This window comes from Colius striatus, chromosome 4, assembly GCF_028858725.1.
Source record: "Colius striatus isolate bColStr4 chromosome 4, bColStr4.1.hap1, whole genome shotgun sequence".
In the NCBI taxonomy this organism is placed as follows: domain Eukaryota; kingdom Metazoa; phylum Chordata; class Aves; order Coliiformes; family Coliidae; genus Colius; species Colius striatus.
The window spans coordinates 22857313-22878320 of NC_084762.1; the positions used below are offsets into that span (position 1 = coordinate 22857313).

Consider the following 21008-nt stretch of genomic DNA (forward strand, 5'->3'; position numbering starts at 1 on the left):
CTTGTAAAGCTACTGCTAATAATTTCTGAGTTGCGAGTATTTCTTAATTGTCCCAACAATCTCTGGTGATTTTTGGAGCAAATTCCAGATCCAAAACGTAATTAACATTCTGTCATCCATTCTGTTCATGGTAATTTGCTGCATCTATAAAAACCCTTGCTCACAGAAGTAAAGGTGAGGGAGCACCAAGAGATAATGAAATACTTTCTAACAGTGTAATAAGAAGCTTACAGTACATCAGTAACCTAACAGCTGTCATCCTAACAAAAGAGAAATTGAAAGAAAACAACTGAAATGTTTTACAGACGTTTATAATGAATTTCTTCCCTAACAGAAGAAATTGTCAAGGTATTCTTTTGACACTATCTGAGCACTGAGGGAGAATTCAACCACTCAAAGCTGAATGAGAAACATGTAGTAAGAGGAACAACCTAGGAAAAGCCTTCAAAAGTGAGGAGGGACTGAAAGGGAAGGGAGTGACATAGGTAAAGAAATGAAGCAGGAAGATTCACACTGGGTTTTGATGACTTACAAATCTCCCCAGTGGAAGGGAGCGGGTGATCCCTGTTTCTCACACAACCAGAAGGGGGTGGTGTTCTCAAACAAATTTGATTTCCAGTAGTTTTTCAAACACAGATGGTTTGTAAATATAGGAAGACTACTTAAAAGAAGTAAATGGTACTGACTGTCCCAAACTAAAAATAACCTGCCTGGAATATGGCGATATTCTTTCTCACTCTTAACTGATGCAAGCTTGATACAGATCTCAGAAAAAGCATCCTGGGATTGTTCCTGCTTTGTTCTTACTGTGATTCATTCAATGCTGCTGGATTTATTTATTGTTTGAGGAGAAGACATACATTTGAATTAGCATGAGGAAAAGTACAGCTGCTGTTTCATCCTATTTTTAATCCAAATCATTCTCATTAACTGAATTGTAGAGGAAAAGGCAAAAGCTTTTTGTTTCTTTTCCCACATAAATGTTGCTGGCAAGGACAGATACATGAGAATTAGCATGGATACAAGCTTGGAGAAGGTTGTTCCAATAAGCAGGTGATGCCATTTTTCCTGTAGAATTCTGCCTGCACATGATTAATCCTTGCATGATCTTGGATCGGCTGCTCTATAGGCTTATTTATGCGTCTCCCATACTCTGAAGATGACAAAACAGCAATGGGTGTTGCCATTTCCTGTGAAAATATAAAAGTCTCGTAAGAAAATCACAGAGTGAGTAGCTCTGATCTGCATTCTTCATTAGCAGTGATCTGCATTCTTACTGTTCCATCCCTGACCTAGTTTTTCATGTATATTTATAAACCATGAATGTGTCACTAGAAGACAAGATGATAAGATATGGAGATATACCATGAATTACTGTGGACTGATAATTTGTTGCTCACATACACACACACGATTACCATTTGATTACTGGAAAACTGAATGCTATGTTACTAGAAAGTGTCACCAATTTTATTTTCAATTTTATTTTTCTTATGCACTGACTGGCATGCTTCATTTGAAAAACAGGACAGATTTGTGTCCCCTGTTACAGGAACACCTACCCTGCTTGCACAACTCAGTGAAAATAAAAGCCTAAAGAAAAAACCTGAGCAACTACTAGTCTATGCAAGGTTTCTCTGAAGGACATAAATCATATACTACTGTATTTTTTTTCAGAATAAAAGGTTTTAGTAAACATACTTGTAGCTCTAAGATTACAGAAATAACTGCTCTGCAGTATTAAAAGTGGGCTTGATGAAAAATAACCTGACCAAGAAAATATTATTTTAAGCTTGTTCTTAGTAAACTGCACTTTAAGTGACTGTGCAATCACTATCTGCAATCTGCAGCTCCTCCCTGTGCTACAGCAGTGGGGAGCTGTGGAGTCATAAGGGAAAGATGGGATTTGGTTGGTTTTCTTTCTCTAGCCAAAGGTCTCAGATTCACCAGGCTGCTCTTACATTTACACACCAGTTAACATAGTAAGCCTTGGTCCCCAATGTGTTTACCTATTTTTTTATGATATAAATCATATCTAAAAGGAGAACTAAAATGCGAATGCCACACAATTCAAGTGCAAACAAATTACTTACTTTGTGTGACAGATGCAAGTCTGAGCCATATCAGCACTTACAGTAGAACCCATGAAGCACATAAGCCCCTGCATTTCCTGCAAAATGCAGGTGGGTGCAAAGGTCTGAGGACTCTCATAGCAAGGCTGACAGATATTTCCAGGCTCGTGGACAGAACTAGACCCAAGATGCCTGGGAAGATGCTGTCTTTTTGAAAAACAACTCAAAAGAAAGGCATATTCCAAAAGGACCCTAACTCTCCCCTGACCCTTACTGTCTAGCTTACCCCTCCCCATTAAAAGCTGTTTAGTACAGCTTTTATCCCCATCAGAACAAGTCAAGAAGAGTGGTGGGTGAGGAAAAAAAGACTATTTGATTCCCTGTCCCAGTTGTGGATAAATGCTGAAAAAAGGGGAAGTGATAGGATCATTGTGCCATCAAGAAAAGACTGCTAGCACTAGAGGGTTTAGAGTGCTAATGATGAGCAGCAGAGCACAATAGTTTGTGTTCCCTTTAGATAAATAATGTTTGGTTTTCGGCATCCTTGGTAGCACACTGCTGACTTGTGCACAGTGGTGTTTCATCTTTGCTGGTTTGGCATTCAGAAGATGTCAGATTTTCTAACAGTTATCTGGGAAGCACGGTGCTGTGCTCCTTCACAGCTTTTAATCCCAGCACTGCAAACACTTGAAATCGGCAATGATAGCCTTGTGCAAATACTTTGCTGCAGTCACTGTGCTATGTGTAACTAAACCAAGTATTTCTGACTGTACTCCTGGATTCCTTGGGTGAGCCCAGGCTTCCTGCAGGAAACGAAAGGCTTGCTTGCAGTGGTTTGTTTTTTTCCACTTCAAGGAAAGCAGTGTACAGTAGTGGATTCAACCTGTGAGCTTTCAGTCTTGAAATATGTTGACAGGGCCTTTTTATTTATTATGTTTTATAATATAGTTGTTATTTAAAGTCTGTGAGGACCACTAAGGTAATTAAAGAGCAGGAGTATGTGACCTGTAATCAGTTATGGGTAAGTCCAGGGTTAGGTGTCATCATATGTGGGAGAATCACTTAACAGCTGTGGATTTGATGTGTCTCTATGCTAATTAAAGGGCTGGATTAAGGGACAGGCAGAGTCCTTGTGTGCACTGCCCAGCAGAGCTGGCATGAATTCTGGCCCATACCTGTTTGCTTTAGGAAGCAAACTGGTAGGAACGTGAGTTTTGTTGACACAAGACCTCAGTAAGAAACCTTAACTCTGCATTGATAAACTATTTCTACACAAATTTCCCAGCTGGAGGTTGGGATTGAGGGAGTGGGATTGGCTTTGTTTTGTTTAAATAACAAGGCTCAATTTCATTGGAGTAGTTATTTACATGGCTTTTGGCCTCAACATAGATTTGCAGTTGAGTTACTTGGTATGACCAGGTGACGGTAATAGGTGCTCCTGCGATTCCTTTGGGAGCACCTAATACTCCCTGTGCTGTCTGATGAAGGGCATAATGGCTATGCACTTGCACTGAAATGTCTGGCATATATAGCTGCTAGTGAGATGCAGCACAAGCCCTGGCCTTTGTCACAAAATATCAAGTTTTACTGCACAGCAGTTACAGTAATTTTAACTTTTGGCTCCCTCTTCCATCATTTCTATCATATAAATTACCAATATGGGCAAACATTCCTAGCCTATCCTTCATTTTACATCCCAAGAACCCATTGGGATTTTGAGTCCACTAAAATACAGAGGTTGCACTTCATTTGGTTTTTGACGGCCTCTGCCTCTGTGTGTGTATATGTGTAATATATCTGTAGTGTATGCATGTGTATTATTCAGATGCTGCATGGAAAAACACACGCATATATATACATATATATTATATTTCTATTTTCAAGGCAGCTGCTGAAAAACATGGCTGCACATTCCAGTAGCTATCAGGCTGCACACCAAATCCAGATTCTGCTGGCCTTGGATGCTTTGCCCGGCATTTTCCAGGCATATCCATGGTCTTGTCATTGACCTCTCCTTTGCACTAGCTCCCTATGAATTTCCTTTCAGAAGAGTAATCTGCTGAAAGTTTGCCTAAAGTCATCAGATTTGGAGACTTGGGCTCTCTGGGTAAATGCTGGCATAGGGAGGGTGGATGTCAGAGGATAGTGGTTAAGTCAGTGTCCCTGTACCCTGTCCTCTCAGGGAAAAGAATTTCAAGCATCACAGAAAAGCTGCAGGACCACCTGAATTGCAACTCACAAGAGGCATAGACAGTTCAGAAGTGACTCTCAGTGACCCTGAAGCTCTGCAACAGAAGGTTTGCCCTGCTATGTCATGCAATTTAAAGCATTTCCCTTATGCTGTAACTTGCATGAGGCTTGTCACCTGGAAATGTACAGGATGCCAATAAGCAGGAGCTAATGCAGGTGTCTTCACTGGCTAATGCTTTCTCCTAAACCTCCAGGTTAAGGACACAATGTCCTCCTTCCAATTCCTTTGCTACTATATAGGCTGCATTATAAAGGGTAAAACAATGCCTATGGTCTCCAGCCATGTCAAAAACTACAAAATATCTTTAACAAAAGTAATTATGAATTTATCAAAGGGTTACCTCCTCATTAACGTTAAGACCACAACTGTTTGCATGTTGTCTGTTGCATCGGTGTAGATTTTTGCTGTAACTCTCTGGTCTTTTAAAAATGGCATCGTAAGTGGAAAGATCTCCTGTCTTGAGAAAAGGGGAAAAATGGCTAATTCACAGTATTTCTTAACTTTACACACTACAGAATATATGTAGCCAAATCAATAATGCACATATAGCATTAGATGGTGACAACTGTAATACTACTGAGTTACCATTAGCAAATTTGGATGACTCCTTTGTCTGCAAGAAAAATACATAATGACATGTGATACCTTTTTTAAAGTCTGTTTACCTCTGAAATGTCCCTCCAAATAGTATCATCCAAAAATGGCCAAGTCAGGGCAGGTAAAGAAGGCTATAACAGTTCCATTAAAAGGAAACTATAGTTAAGAGCTCTAGTGAGGCGCTGCAGTAATCACAAGCTTCATTTGAAAGGGTATCTCCATTACTTGGTTCTGACAAGAGGAGGTTTGATATTTATCCGTCCCTTCATTTCTCAGAAACCATCAAGCCTCAAGAGAATATTAGGCACATTCAAAAGTATCCTGCATATGACTTGTCATCTCCACAATAATAAAAATAATAATAATGATTATTGTTATTTCTCTGCTTCCTTCCATCTCCTTTCTTCCTCACACTACCAGTTACAATCAGAATTTCAGTGGGCATCAAATTTGTGCTCACTGCTGGGAATGTTATTTGCTCCTCTGTTATTTTTTACCTGTGTTGGAGCAGATAATTCATTCTTTCTGGAATTTGCAGATAAGTAGTTGCCCTGTTATGTTAAAAACTAGCCCTATCCCAGATGAACAGTTTAAGGTCTTCTGACAGATGTGTAGAGGTAACACTTCTATGCTCAATATACTGATAATTTTTTACTGTTGTTTGTTGTCAAATGCTGACTAGCTGGTGGGGATGCAGAGCTCTTTCTTAAGCCCACCAGAGCAAGTGAATTTCACAGAACAGTAAATTTGCACTCAGCATGGGCATCCTCTACTGCTACAAAAGCCAAGCACTTTTCAAACAGTCATTAATATTCCAGACATACATAAAATAGGTAAGAGCTTTCCCATTTCACAGAAGACAAAACATCATGCAAACTGGCTTTGGTTACTTATGTAAAGCAATCAAGGAAGCACGTGTTAGCCAAGGATTAATTCTTTGGCAGGAATTTCTGGCTTCTGGATGGGTGGTGAGATCATCTTCCACTATTTCTGTCCATTTCAGTCTTAGACACAGAGTTCCCCTTAGCCTAAAGCTGCAAAAAAAGGAAAGAAATTCCCCCTCCTGTATACATAAAAAACATTAAATTATCTAATTCCTTAATTGTGCAGAATAAAGGGTTGAATCTGCTTCCTACCCTGTGGCTCAGGCCTGTGCTGTGAAGAAACCTATTAAACAGTTGTTACCACTTTTTGTTTCCATGTCACTGGAACACATTTTGTAGAAAACAGAGCATTGGGAGTGTGAAAGCAGACTTCATGTTGTAAGCAAAAGCTCTACTATATGGTTGCTAATTCCATGCAGACTGAATAGACTGTGATCTCCACCAGCCTCAAGTGCACCACATCAGCCCTCTGACCTGCCCTAGCCATATTCTTGTTGCCCTCTCCCTACCATGTTTTTGTTAAGCATGGCACCAACTATGCCGACTTACCTTTGGCTCAGACCACCTTCCCAAGGTAACGCTGAAATCATCACAAAGGAGTCTGAAATGTCTTTTAGCAGGGCCATCTCGGCAAAGCAAGAAATTTGGTGTTCCTTTAATGCCCAGCGCTGTGCTGTGGTCTGTAACCTGTCCACGTTCCAGAGCTACATAACCTGAAAACTCTCACACAGCGCCAGTCATCACTGTCCAGTGCTCTGCACATTCAGCAGCCTGTCACTTGGGTGGAAAGGGGATTTACAAGGTGTTTTTACTGTTACGAATAAATTTATGTTGCCATAATACTGCTATGTGAAGTTAATATAATAGACGTTTCAGAACTTCTAAGTTTTTTGAGGAAAAAGCTGTTAAGTTCAAGGTTTTATATGACTTTTTTCAGAGAGAGAAAGTTTTTCCACTCAAGAAGTATAGCCCATCTGAGGCTGAAGGTGTAAGATTGTTTTAATTTCTGTTTTTAATTATGAAGACAGAAAGAATGGAGAAAAAAAGGTGATATAATGCAGCAGAGTGAGGAGTGAGGCTCCTTGACAGTTTTCCTCAGTTACTACATGGTGCCAGGGTAGCATCTTCAGAAGCATTCAGTTATCAAGGCATACATTGATGCTATTGTTTTAAGTAATTCTATTGATTAAAGCTGAGCATATGGAAAATTTGTGCAACACACATTGACCACCTTTTCCCTTGACTGAAAATGGTGCAGTTTCTTAATAAAGGGTCCCAAAGAATACGTGTTACCAGAAAAAAAATCACAGGTGCTGCATCCAACCCAGGTGATAGATGATGTCTTTCCTAGTGTTCTCCCTAAAGATGTCTCACACTTTGGTAACACCACAAGGCTTGTAGATTGGTAGACTTTCGCAAACCATGTCTTTGCCTTCTCTCGCCATCCAGTGAAGTCATTACCTTCGCTTTCCATCTCCAAGCAGTCAACACCCGTTATCTTCAAAGGCCTTTGAAGATAAAAGCAGTTCTTTAGGCACTAAATAGCCCGGCACACTGCTGGTGAGTGGCGTTTGAAATACAGACGGTACATTGTTAGGCACTGGCCTAACCAGGTCCTTCATGATGAGGGCTGAACCCTTGCATTGGCACCGGGCACAGCGTCGTTACGCTGTGCAGAAACCCAGGGGGAAGGTTTGTCCTTCTGGCTCTGCCGGGCTCCCCCTGGCTCGCTCCCTTCCCTCCCTCACCTTGGCCTCCCGGTGGAAATAGCTGAGCTCGGGAGGCCCTTCCCGCCTGGCCGGGATGAAGCTGAAGGCCGAGAGGGTTGACAGGGGCGGCGACTTCCTCCTTCCCGCCGCGCTAACGACGGCCTGTTCTGCCCTCCTCGACCCTCCCGGCGCCGGCGACCCCGGGATGACGGAGCCAGCCGCCGGAGCGGCCATGCTGCCGGGAGGCCGCTGTTACCTGGCAACGCTCTGCGTCCACTCGCGGGTCGCTCGGGTCCCTTTGGCGCTGGGCGGGACCGGGCGGCGGGGCAAAGAGGCCCGAGGCGCCGCGATACGGGGGTCTGCCGGGAGCAGCGGGCGGCGGGGCCCTCCTCCTCCTGAGGCAGCCCGACCGCCCCCAGCCCCTCGGGCGCGGCTGGCAGACAGTGGTCGTGGCCCCGGGGCCCGGCGCAGGTCCAGCCATTCCCGCAACCGCTACGACACCGGCGAGTTCCCCAGCACGCAGGTGCGAGGTGTCGGGACCAGTTTTGCGCAGCGGCCGCAATGCCATCTCTGGGGGCAGCCCGGGCAACCTGGCACATGCACCCGGCACCGCCCGCCCTCAGGCTGGCTCCCTGGTCCCTGACGCCTTTGGAAGATGGGGAAGGTTAGAGCAAAGCCTGAACAAAAGGGACTGACTTTTTTTTGCCGTGGCAGTTTGGACTAATCCAGAAGTCGCCTTTTAAGTGGAGAAGTTGTATAAAAACTCAGTGTAGTGTGGAGTTTCCAATAGGATGAGGATGCCAAAACTTGAAGAACTCAGGAATTCTTTGGCCAGCACCTCCTCTCCCACTTGGGCACAAGTTTGAAAAAGATGTTTGGCCATTTCAGGCAATGCAGTTGGAAATCTCTCTCACACACTAATCTTGGGGACACTGAATCTCCCAAGGTGCAATCTCGAACAACGCGTTTACTCTAAAAAGGCTCTGCCTTAGTAGCACCTGGATCCTAGATAAATATTCATGCCACAATTATCCTGCTTTAATATATACACATAACTAAGCCTGTGCTGCTTCTTACCATGCTGCTTGCTGGTCTGTAACTATCTTGGTTTGCTTTACCTTTCTTTTCTGCAATCACTGAACTAATGTTAGTTGCAGTTAATGTTCTGTCACAGAACTAATGTGCCACAGGTGCAGCATTACTAATATTATTGCTGCTAGTATCTTTCAGCAAACACTTGCACAACAGCGTGCTTCCAGACATCTTGAATTTTACTGAACATTTGAGATTTAAACTCCCCCAACATTCAGAGTACCAGAAGTCTTCACAACTGATTGTTTTGGGCATCTTGGACCCAGGCAATTCAGGCCTACCAATTTAAAAGTCCTGTCCCTACTATATAGCTGCTACTTCCCCATCGCTACTGCATTGGATAACATAGTAACTTACTTCTTTGCAAGTGTGGAGGCATTTACACTCTACAGACTTGTGTGGTTTTTTAAAATAATTCGTGATATTTTCCATCTGTTTGTCTAATAACATCTCCTACCAGTTAGGATTCTCTTCTTTCTCTAGCATGGGCCAAACTTGCACAGCATAAGTGAGCAGTGCAATTGAAAATCCAACAGCTGTCTTGTATCAGCTTCCTACGCAGAGACGTGTTTGCCACTGTGAAAGTGCTTTTCTGTAGTTTAGTCCAAGCACCAAGAGATAGCAAGTCCATTTATAAAAAGCGTCTCAGCTGAAGCTGTAGCTATAAATAGAGCCTCAAAAAGCCATTTGCCAGAGATATAAACTAAGCTAGGCAAGAGCTCTGAAGCCAGATCTGAAAGGTTTCTCTCCAGTCTTCTTTCTAATGTTCCCATGTAGCACATTTTCAATTACATTTAAGATGGCATTAAATTGAATTACACTCTCTGGATGCAATACCAATTGTTAAAAATATTGCTGGATGCTCATTAGGATTTGTCATAATCCCCCATTTGAAGTAATTAAATGCAATGTTTTTCAGTTCATTTTTCCTTTCCAATCTAGAAATCCCTTTAGAATGATTTGAGTCTTACAAAGGCTCTTTCTTCCAGATCACCTTTGCAGACTCCTCAGAAGCAGGATATGAAGGCCCAGGGGTTTTTGTTCCAGTTACAACCAGACTTAGATCATGCACTCCTAATATGCTATTGTTGAGTGTATGTTCCTGTTACAGATTAGCCCAGAAGGTCAGTCTGTTTCCTTAATAACTTAAATATGAATGTGAAAACAACCATGAGAGAGTGACAGAACAATTTTAATCTACACAGTTAAAATTCTACCTTAAAATTCATCTGAGCTCCGAGACTAAAGTTAGTTGAAAGCTTTGAATTGAGGGTCTTAAGGAGGAGATGTTCAATTGCCTCCCTTTTTAAGCAGCAGTATTATCCCCATCAGATTCCACTCCTAAGGTTCCTGAATTTTGAATATGTTGCTATGTAATTTTATAGCCTCAAAAGCAGGGTCATTATTCTGAAATGTCTAACTGGCTTATGGAATAACTTGGCAAGAAAATTCTTAAAAAGAATTTGTGAAGCAAATGGTAATGAGGAAGTGGGAGTAGCTGTGGAGATGACAACAGAAAGATGGAACAGACAGAAGAGTGCAGATGACATGTAAACAGATAGGTCAGTGATATGCTGCAAAACCACAGTAGCTGTTTTCTTACAACAAGCTAAAGCACCTGTTTCAAACCCATGTCAATTACAGCTGAGATGTCTAGCCTGCTGTCAAACTCAGGCTTAGCAATTTATCTCCTCTCCTTGCAGTTCCACCTCCACATGTACTGGATAGCCATGTGTTCCCGACCCTCAGCTGAGGCACAAAGGAGACAGTCTTTGCCACCAATGTTGCATCCAATGGACCCTTGAAAAAGAGGCTGAAACAATAATGGCATGAAAACTCTTTCCACTAGACAAAACCAGTCATTTAACACAAGTGCTTGTTTCTTCCAGATCCCAATTAGTGACAGACTCGCGGTTTCAAATAGCAAGGCTCTTCAGATGTTTTCTGAGGGAGACAGAGACAACTGTACATCACGTACACAAGTCAGCATACCTTTTGCAATCTTCAGGGATTTTTTTTTCATAAGTAACTCAGGGAATTTTTAAACTTTTCTTGAATGTGTATGTGTTGTTTCAAGTAATTCTCTCCACAATTACTATGACTGAGCCTCAGTCTGCAGATTGCAAACATTTCCTGGTAGACTTGTGACTACAATTTCAACTGCTTGATTGGAGAATTAGACTTTTCAAATAATTATAATTATTTTGATTTTATGAATTTAAAAGCAACTATAAAATGATAACTGGTAGACTGATATATTTTGCACTTATCATTTGTGGACTGCCTGATATCTGCTGAATAGATACTCCAATTCAGATGACTATTCTGTTCAGTAACCCTCTTGGTAAGCGGAGTAATACACAATTTTATATATAAGGTGACATTACTTTGATAACAATTGTTATTTGTTACACTGTTTTGGAATGCAAACGTGAAAATTTCTAGTCTGGGCTTGTCTATATTTCAAAATACTTCCTGTGCATTTTCTCCTTTCATCCCTCTCAATTCTGACATTTTAATGAGATTTCAAGTTCTCAGTGGCTACAAATATATTTGAAAAACACTCCATAAAAAAATTTCAAACAATTTTTCAAAGAACCTTTAACAGTGAGATCCTACAACATAAAGGAGTTACAAGGATTTACAAGTTACAACATAAAGGAGTTAAAAGGACAAGTGCAGCATTCTGCACCTGGGGAGGAACAAGCCCATGCACCAGTACAGGCTGGGGATTGACCTGCTGGAGAGCAGCTCTGCAGAGAGAGACCTGGGAATGCTGGTTGATAATAAACTAACCATGAGCCAGCAATGTGCCCTCGTGGCCATTGGCTTTCTGGGATGCATCAAGAAGAGTGTGTCCAGCAGGTTGAGGGAGGTTCTGCTCCCCCTCTACTCTGCCCTGGGGAGGCCTCATCTGGAGTCCTGTGTCCAGTTCTGGGCTCCCCCGCTCAAGAGGGACAGAGAACTTCTGGAGAGAGTCCAGCACAGGGCCACCAAGATGATCAAGAGACCGGAGCATCTTCCTTATGAGGAAAGGCTGCGGGACCTGGGGCTGGTTAGTCTAGAGAAGAGGAGACTGCTTGGGGATCTCATTAATATTTGCAAATATATAAATGGTGGATGTCAGGAGGTTGGGGCATCACTTTTTTCTGTTATATCTAGTGACAGGACAAGGGGTAATGGGATGAAGCCGGAACACAAAGAATTCCATTTAAACATAAGTAAAAACTATTTTACTGTGAGGGTGAGGGAGCACTGGAACAGGCTGCCCAGAGGGATTGTGGAGTCTCCTTCTCTGGAGTCTTGAAAATCTGCCTGGACATGTTCTTGTGTGACCTGAACTAGGTGGTCCTGCTTCTGCAGGAGGGTTGGGCTAGATGGTCTCCAAAGGTCCCTTCCAACCCCTACCATTCTATGATTCTATCAGAACATATCTTCATAGTTGCAGACGCCATTAAAATGTCCTTGTCTTCTATTTTGACATATTAAAAACTACCCTGACATGAATAATTCTCACTCCTAAATTTGAAAATGTTTAAAATTAATATGTAGCGAATCTTAAGATGAACCAGCTACAGTTTATTTATGCACCACTTTTGACAAATCCATACAGATTTGAAGTACTTCAAGGAACAAAAATATTCTCTTAATTACATGTTTTATTTAAGGCACATATATCTCATTCTACACTTGTTTCCTCCCCAGAGTCATTCCATTTTAGACAAGAAAGGAAGAATAAAACTAAAAATCCCTAGCCTTAAAATTGTTTAGGGTCTAACTGTAAAATTTTTTGAAGGGTAGTATCTAGGTCAGGTGAAGGAGAATCCACTATCTGAAAATTAATAAATATCTTCATATAGAAGTACAACCAAAAGGAAAACTATGTAACAAAGGACAAGGTAATCATTGCTTTTAACAGTAAATTTGCTCTATATAAAGTGTCCTTGCAAGTTAGCCAATTATTTGTCCTGATATGAGGTTCTGAAAACAAAACAGGACAGACTTTCAACAGCTCTGCCTTCAGATATGCACAGCTCTTGCTTTAAAAACAAGCAGATTGAACTACTTGTGCCTCAGTGGGAAAAGGGAAGGTCTAAAGATATTTTACAAAATAGAGGAATCATAAAGGAACACAAAGACAAATGACATAAATAAGATGCTAATGTCTCTCTTTAGAAACAGCACCTAAATAACATCAATTTACAGTTAATCCCAAATACTTTTTAGTTCACAAAATGTCTGCAATTCTAATCTTTCTTCTTGTCCTTTGGCAGCCCTCCAGGAATTGTACCAAAATATTGACTTTGAAAAGAGAAATCCAGCAGGCCCCCCCAGGTGTTCCCATTAAGATTCTGTTCCCCCAGACCACAGTGAATCACTCTTATATGGATCTTTTGGCTGCTGCCTCATGGTCCAAAACACATTTGAGTTCTACTTTTGGAAGTCAACAGTCCCTATGTTCATTAGCAATCTATGAAGTATGGAACCAATATGAAGTTGTAGAACTTGATGAGCCTTAACAAGATGAAGAAAATATGAAATGTCAACCACCAATTTGTATGATTATCATAACGCTTTTCAAGTTACACAATGATACATGAGCATTGTTATACCCAGTTAATGAGGCAGATGAAATTGGTACAGGAGAGGAAGAGGATGCAACAACTCTGGATCAATCTAGACAGGGGAAAAATAAAACAGTATAAATAGTAGATGTAAAATGAATTGGAAGACAAAAAGTATTTATTGGATATAAATAGTTTCTCAGCCCTAGAATATCTTTCTACTGCTCAGCAACTGAAGGCTAGAGAAAGGGTGGTATGCATCTTTGGGCATCATACTGCATGTGTAATCATCTTTTGCCCACTTTCTTGTTCTTTAGTAGGATTTGGCTGCAAGAATCTAAATGCAACTACAAACTGAGAGAACGCCAATGAAACATGCATGCTCGAAACGAGGACATTTTCAACATGCTCTTGGAGGGGCATGTACACATTTTTCTTTATAATTCATTGAACCAGCCAGCTCATGGCCATTCAAATGTTTTGATTTTTCATGACTTACAGAAATATTATATTGTTTGAGTTTTATAAAAAACACAGAAACAAAGCTATCAAGTTAGGTACAAGGTTTGCTACTGATGTGCAAGAATACAAATGAAAAGCAAAGCCCTGAATGTACATATTATACCTGAAAGTTGCACGTAGGTATGACAGTAGAATCTAAACTTTACATAAAGGGTTTATCATTCATAGTAAAAAATAATTGCTTTGACCAGAGATAATACCAGAATGATTTTAAAGGCCTAGAGTACATTGAAAGTCTAAGAGATTGATTTTTTTTTTAATTGTTCCTAGATCAAATCTATAGTAAGTGTAGAGGGGGATTCAAGAGAAGTTTTAAGCATTCAGAGAGGTTGTGGAGTCTCCTCTGGAAGTTTAAAAAATCCACCTGGATGCATTCCTGTGTGACCTGATCTAGGTGGACCTGCTTTACCAAGGAGGGTTGGACTAGATGATCTGTAAAGATTCCTTCCAACTCCTACTATTCTATGATTCCATGATTCTGTGATAGATTGTGGGTACGTGTTTTAATTGAGAAAGAATACGATTTGGACCAGCCAGATGCAGCTGGCAAGTTGCTTCCAATTATTAGGAACAAGTGCTGTGTGTTAATCAATTGAGCCCTGTGTGATCACATGGGTGGAAGCAGGATATATGAGGAAGTAGAAGGCAAATGAGAGGTGGCTTTGAGTCAGCCCTGTTGGTTGTGCTATGTTGTCTGTGTGCATCCTTGAACAAGCATCCCTTACTTCTCTACATTCTTGTATGAGCATCATTACCTTCATCACAATAGATAAGTGATGATAGCTTGTTCTAGGCAATGATTGAGACATTGTTTCTGCTGCCATGTGAGCTATGTGGAAAGTCTTTCATTAGACTAAAAAAATATTTATGTCAGCTTAATTAATTAAAAGGAAGAAATCGTAAAGACAAAATATTTTTAATGAGATTTTATTAGACTGAGCACCTACCTTGAGAGTTACTGATCAGAAGTGAGATATCAAGTGTGTTGTGTTGGACATATGTGAAATAACTTGCACTTGGCTCTAGAATAACTTAAAGGGATAAAAATTCCAATTGCCTCTTTTACTGGAAATGTAGGCATTTTGAAATCTACTGCCATTCCAATTTGATAATGGGCATATGGCTGCTGTGAGTAAATTCGATGAGAATGTGGCCTGATGCCATTTATTTGTGACCTACAATTTTGAAAACTCCTTCTGAAAGGACACCAGTGCAATATAAATGTAAATATATGTTTCATGAATGAGAAATCAAAATACATTTTAACATTTCCATAACATGCCAGAACTAACAGTACATGAGTTGACTTCTAAAATTTATATGGTATCAGTGGGAAAACAATCTTGTAATTATATGCTATTTTGTAAATTGGATGATTTTATTAATTTTAGTCTTGTTAAGATGTTATGACTAAAATAATATGTTAATTTCAAATACTGATTATAGCTAATAAAAAATTAATCTTTACTGTCTATGCTTTAAAGGACCATAGGTTGTACAATTACCTCTGCTTTTTCAGTCTTTCACCTGGTTCCTTTGTGAAACTCTGCCAGTGTAATATTTTTTAATTCAGTGGGCCATAAATTAATCTTGAATATCCATAAAATGGCATTTTTTTAATATCTTATGGTCTTATGTCCCAATGATTCTTTTAAATATCCCATGAAAACCGGCACCGTAAAGATTAAGTGAAAGGCTTGCAAGGGCAAAAGAGGCTGTCAAGGAACAAAACAAAACTTTTCTTTCCTTGTACAGCTTCTCCTAGTTATTCTTTAAGCATTGCAGTCTAGTTGCAAAGTAGCAATGCTGCTACTGTCTCCAACAGCCCCTACTTTGCTTATGTTTATGGATTTGAGGTAAGTCTTCTGTGCCACCTGGGGAGTAAATGACTGAAAAATGCCTGGGATGCCACCCAAGACTGAAGATAAGAAAGGTGATTAAATTTCTGAAAAGCAATAGCAAGTCTTAGATAGGGCTATTGAGATAGCTGGCCACAGCCTGCTTCAACATCTGACTGCTGAATAAAAAGTAGCAATGGCAGCAACTGAGGATGCACAGTGTTGGAGTGACAGAAGCCATGGAAGGAAGCAAAACTGAGAGACAGCAACAGTAAGACAAAGTACATAGAAACTTTTAATGAATTAACCTTACAAAAGACAATAGCTTCAAAACATTTGACACGTTCGTACAAAACTGTTTCAGCATTGTTAGTTCTCTCTTCAGAAAGAATGTCAGCAAGCCACCCAACATGTCCCTGGCTATGAGATACAACTGGTGTTCACATCCAAATCATGTGTGGACAGAGTAAACTTATTTACAAATACTGTATACTTTAATACCAGATTAGTGGACACTATTGGGGAGCGACTGTGTTTTCCAGAAAACATCATGCATCAGAAAATAGTATGCACCCCAAGCTTTATTGCCTTTTTTTCTCCTGCATTTGTCACTAACATCTCTTTTTAGTCCTTTCAGGATGACTTAACTCTTTTTAATTCCTATTCCTTCTTTTCTTTTCTTTGAAGAACAGTGCATGTAGCAGTACAATCGTCCAGTCCTATAGCGTACGTCGCAACTGTCCTTGAACACAAAGGTGCAAACTGATGGCTCATGGAACTATTCTGCAGCCATATTAAAATAAGTGCCACATATCAGAAAATAGCACGCATGTTAAGGGCCAAAATGCAGTTAAAAATGCGTGATACTTTCCTAAAAAGATGGTATTGATGACACATACCAGCACCTTCAAGATGCCACATTCCCTTGTGAAAGGGATCTTGTCATTTCAGTATGTACAAAGTATGTCTTCAATTCTCCTTTTCCTTTTACATTTATTATTCCTCTGCAAGTGCTCATGTACCCCAGTGTTTGCAGAATGTTATTCGTCTCTTCTGTAACCTGCAACAATACAGTAATACAACCAGTGTTGACAACAGAGCAAAGCTAAATCTTCTTCTAGAGTGTGAAGAGAACTTGCGTTCTGAGCAATTGTAAGAGTTTTGTTATAATGCTTATAAGGCCTTTAAAGGTCTCAAGTGAGGTTCCAGCACCTGAGCTTTCAAACAGTCTGGTGCTGAATGCCCGTTCTAATCGTTCACATCAAATATCAAATTCAGTATTACTGTTTCTGTGCCTAGGACTGCAAATACAGGGCTTGGGATACACAAATGGCACTAGGGACAACATTTCTCATAGCATTTTTCTCAACTTCAGGACCTGTTTTTTAATTTTGGTGGACCTAAGCCTCCCCATCTTTTTGCAAATACCAAGGCTGTGTGAATGAAGTGATAGCAAAACATTAGCATCATCTGTCAGAGCTGCAGTTGCCAGTTCCTCACATAACTGACAGTGAACCAAATTTTAGGCAGTTTTGCCATTTAGGTGAAAGCCCACTAGGACAGAAGTTGTTCAACAGCATCAATTGCCTAAGACTGTCTATGTTTCTTCATGAAGCAAGCAACTATTTGTAGATGTCATTGCTTTGAAATCCCTTCTATTTTCAGTTTTGACCAACAGTTGGTAACTTTACTTTTCCATTATTTAGCTCTGAATAGCCTCAATCATAGATATGGAGTGCTCTCAGTCTCATGCTGGGATCCCAAAGTGCTAGGCAGCATACTAGGCAGATACTTCAAATGCAATTCCTAACCATGGAATCACGGGAAAGTTATTAAATTGGAGGTCTTTCCTTACAGATCTATCTATAATCTACACAGACAATAGTCTATAATCAGCATGGCTCATTAAAAGGAAAGTTACATGATTGCTTATGAATTTAACTTGATTTACAGCAGTTATGGTAATTTCCTTTACTTAGAAATAACATCAGGAATGCTATTCAGAGAGCTAGTATTTTATGATTTTAGAAATTCACAGAATAGAAATGCGATTTCTCTCAAATCCTCTCTTAATCTAAGGTTGCATTTTCCAGGCAACACATGACTTTCTCCACTGTAGTCTTCTGTGGGATCAAGACAAAGATTTTATTCTCCTCTCATTTTCTCTATCATTTTCTTTCAGTTCTTTACTTCCTGCCCAAGGTACAACTATTTTGAAATATACAGATAAATCTGGCAAGTTATTTTTTCCTGTAGGCATCTTTAACTCCAAAACATGAACCTGTTTAGTATACAAACATATGAATTTTTTTAGGCACCCAAGTATTAAGATAAATACTAGCACAAAATCAAGACTTACTTGTATTTTGTCTAAGACTCCAGTGCTGTCCATCCTACTGGCCACATTTACTGTATTTCCCCAGATATCATATTGTGGTTTTTGAGCTCCAATTACTCCAGCTATTACAGGTCCATGGTTTATACCTGGAAAACATCAGAACTAATCATTGAGAATGAAGATCCACCAAACAAGGACACATAGTGTATCAGGTAACAAGTAATCAAGTAACAAGTGATAGAAAAAGAAGAAATAGGCTCAAGTTGTGCCAGGGGAGATTTAGATTGGAGATTAGGAAGAATATCTTCACCGAGAGGGTTGTTAGACATTGGCACAGGCTGCCAAGGAGAGGTGGTGGAGTTGCCATCCCTAGAGATATTTAAAAGATGTGCAGATGAAGTGCCAAGGGAAATGGTTTAGTGACAGGATTGGCAGTGTGAAGTGAGTGCTTAGACTTGATGATCTTAAAGGTCTTTTCCAATTAAAACAATTCTATGATTCTATGGCAACATACCAAGTCAATGAACATGGTATTTGTCCCATGATTAGTAAGCACAGCAACCAACAGCCTGTTCACAACTGTTTTATCAACCATTTACAGCAGGAGAATGTTAGTTATAAAAATGCAAAAGTTAATTCATCTTTGTTTTACAGCTCTCTCCCATCCTTAGTAAATTTGATATTTTCAACCATTAGTATCCTAATAATCTGCTGTCTTTATTAGATAGCATGAGGAACATGCTACAGGAGAGTGGGAGCCTCTGGGAAAAGAACTAATTCTTTTTAATAAATGCATATGTATTTATTCATATATATTAAAATATTTATATTAATACAAGAATTTATTTTCATGTCTACTTGTGAAAATAGGCTCCTTCTCTCTGCAAGAGCTGATTGACAAATAAATGACTTTTATGGTGTTCTTTGCTTCTTAAATGTAGAACAAACTAATGTGAATGAGCTGGAAGGATTTGAAGCCTTATTCTGAAGGCTGAATTGCCCACAGAGTGGTCCTAAGTAACTGCAATATAAATATATATATTCAAATAATTTGATTAAGCATGGAGTATGAGTAACAAAGTAACAGCTCTGAAATGCACACTGCAAGAGTGAAGAACAACGTAGTGTAGTCCGTCATTAGATGCTGGGCATTATTTATCTTGCAGTTTATATCTTTTGTTACGTCTGTAAAGGGAGTGAGTTGTACTCTGATATCAGGGGAGGAAATCAGGAGTCAAAAACAAAAGCACTGTCTTTAACCCATGTCCAATATACTGTATTTGTTACCAATGAGCAGGAAAATCAGTTTAGATGTAGTGAGAAGTAAAACCTGGACACGTGAGTAGTGTGGATTTCTAAAGTTATCTCCACATCAATAGACCATAACTGACTTCTATTAATTCCTTGACATAAACTATCACTAGTGTTGTATCTATGCAGCAAGATGAAAGTGTGATTGTAGCACAGGGAGGCATCTCAGAGCTCACATGGAACATGGGAGTATGGGGTAGCAACCACACTATAAGCCTACTTGGAAACCCTGGGAAAAGTGACTGTAGCAGTTAAATTTAGAAAACTGGAGAAATACGCAAACTCTAAAGGATACCATATAGAATCTGATAAATATTTGTCTAAGTGTTTGGGATTACAAGCACAAAGGGATTTAGGCCTTGCAACACTGCATCAAGAACCAAGCCATGGGTAGGTCTTCCCATCTTATAACAACCAATATGTGGAAAGCACTAGAGACCTACGAGTGGAATCCACAAAAGCTACTTGCTGAGTAGCCAAAGCTAGCTAGTAGGGAATACTGAAGAGATATGTGTGCCCTATGATCTGCCATGGTCCAGAAATTAGGGCACTACAGTGGGACTTTCCTACAAAATGCAATGGGCAGAATGTGATTTTTTTTAACCTTCTTCCTGAACTAAAACCGCTGATGGTTTAAATAATAGCTCAGGGGCTGGACAGCTATCTTTGGATCCCTTCTCCTTCAAGACTTCTATCCATATATCTTAGGAATGTGTTCTGGCCACCCTCTCATTCTGGGATGTGCTGCTCTGTGTTATTCCTGCCAGTGCAGGTCTGTTTCGCATGACACATGTGAATGTTTGTTGAGGCAAGGCTGGAAGCGTAGTACTCTCTGTCCAAATGAATGCTCTAATGGAGCATGATGCCATCTGTTTCTTGTATCCAAAGCAACGTCTAATTATTCCACAAAAAGGCAAATACTGTTCATCAGGACAGAGTATCTCACTCCAAAGTACCCTACAGCCTAGGCTCATGGCACTCTCCAGAGAACAGGTATTCACATCCTTGAGCAGTCTCAGCTGAAATCAGGAACTAGATTAAGTTCACCTACAACACACACAAATTTTCTAATCATGAAGCCATATAGAAAACAACATATCAGCCTCTATTCTCCTCTGAAAAATGGCAGTACCTGCACAAAAGTTGCTGCAAAAGCATATCCGAGCTCATCTAACAAACCAAGCATCTTAGCTTGTAGAAGAGGAAGAACACCTCAGAGGTGCTCCTCTCCCTTGCCTGACAACATCTGAGTAGGCCATGTACCTTCTAAAACACAACCAGCCTTTCAGATACTCACAGAAAAATGAAGACTGAAAGCTGAGGATCTAGTGAGTTGTAACAATTAGAGATTAGATGCTGGCTGAGGAAGACTTTTACAAAGGGCAATGTGGGTTTAAATACGTCCAGTGGGGACTATGTCAGAGGTACAGGTTCAAATGTTTCTGTGGTTCTAATTGTTACAGATACCAGATGCTTTCATGCTCATATGGTGGTAGGAAGTGGAGAAGAAGTGAAGTCAAGATGGGTAGTGAAGATCTCAGTGGTGCTTATATTGTATTAAGGTGGCAAATGTGCTAGTTTGGGGCCTGTGTGCCTTTAGAGATTTAATAATTCCTCATTTCATGAAGCAAAAGAGTCTGATTTCTCTGGAACGTAAACACTTTAAAAATCATAAGTATCTTCTTTTTCCCCTATAAAGTTTGGTTCATGATCCCCACCTTAAAGGAGTCAGTATTGCTTTAATCAGTTTGCAGATTTAGCCCTGACACTCAGCAGCTCTTCATCTGTACTGACACTGCTGCTACAAGAATGCTTGCATGTGGCATGTC

General features: G+C 40.1%; 2 protein-coding genes across 3 annotated transcripts in view; both read right to left on the reverse strand.

The window, feature by feature from the left end:
* Positions 1 to 418: 418 nt before the first annotated feature.
* CFAP90 (cilia and flagella associated protein 90) lies at positions 419 to 7747 on the reverse strand. The gene is made up of 3 exons (XM_061994928.1): positions 7553 to 7747; positions 4664 to 4780; positions 419 to 1190 (listed from the first exon to the last, which is right to left on the reverse strand). The coding sequence occupies exons 1-3, from the start codon at positions 7745 to 7747 to the stop codon at positions 1011 to 1013; spliced, it is 492 nt and encodes a 163-aa protein (XP_061850912.1). The 3' UTR covers positions 419 to 1010.
* Positions 7748 to 15801: 8054 nt separating this feature from the next.
* ADCY2 (adenylate cyclase 2) overlaps positions 15802 to 21008 on the reverse strand; it is a 200122-nt gene continuing 194915 nt past the window's right edge. For both annotated transcript variants that reach the window (XM_061995303.1, XM_061995304.1), the window contains exons 23-24: positions 17890 to 18014; positions 15802 to 16590 (exon numbers count right to left, since the gene is read on the reverse strand). In XM_061995303.1, the coding sequence (XP_061851287.1) occupies positions 16438 to 16590; positions 17890 to 18014 (278 nt within the window). In that variant the 3' untranslated portion in view covers positions 15802 to 16437. The remainder of the gene's footprint in view (positions 16591 to 17889; positions 18015 to 21008) is intronic.

Excerpts from the sequence above, each read along its gene's own strand:
- CFAP90 (XM_061994928.1), bottom strand. The coding sequence starts at position 7,747 with ATGGCCGCTCCGGCGGCTGGCTCCGTCATCCCGGGGTCGCCGGCGCCG. Across the intron at positions 4,781-7,552 it reads ATTTCCACCGGGAGGCCAAG|ACAGGAGATCTTTCCACTTA; the intron begins GTGAGGGAGGGA and ends CCTTTTCTCAAG. Across the intron at positions 1,191-4,663 it reads GTCTTAACGTTAATGAGGAG|GAAATGGCAACACCCATTGC; the intron begins GTAACCCTTTGA and ends ATATTTTCACAG.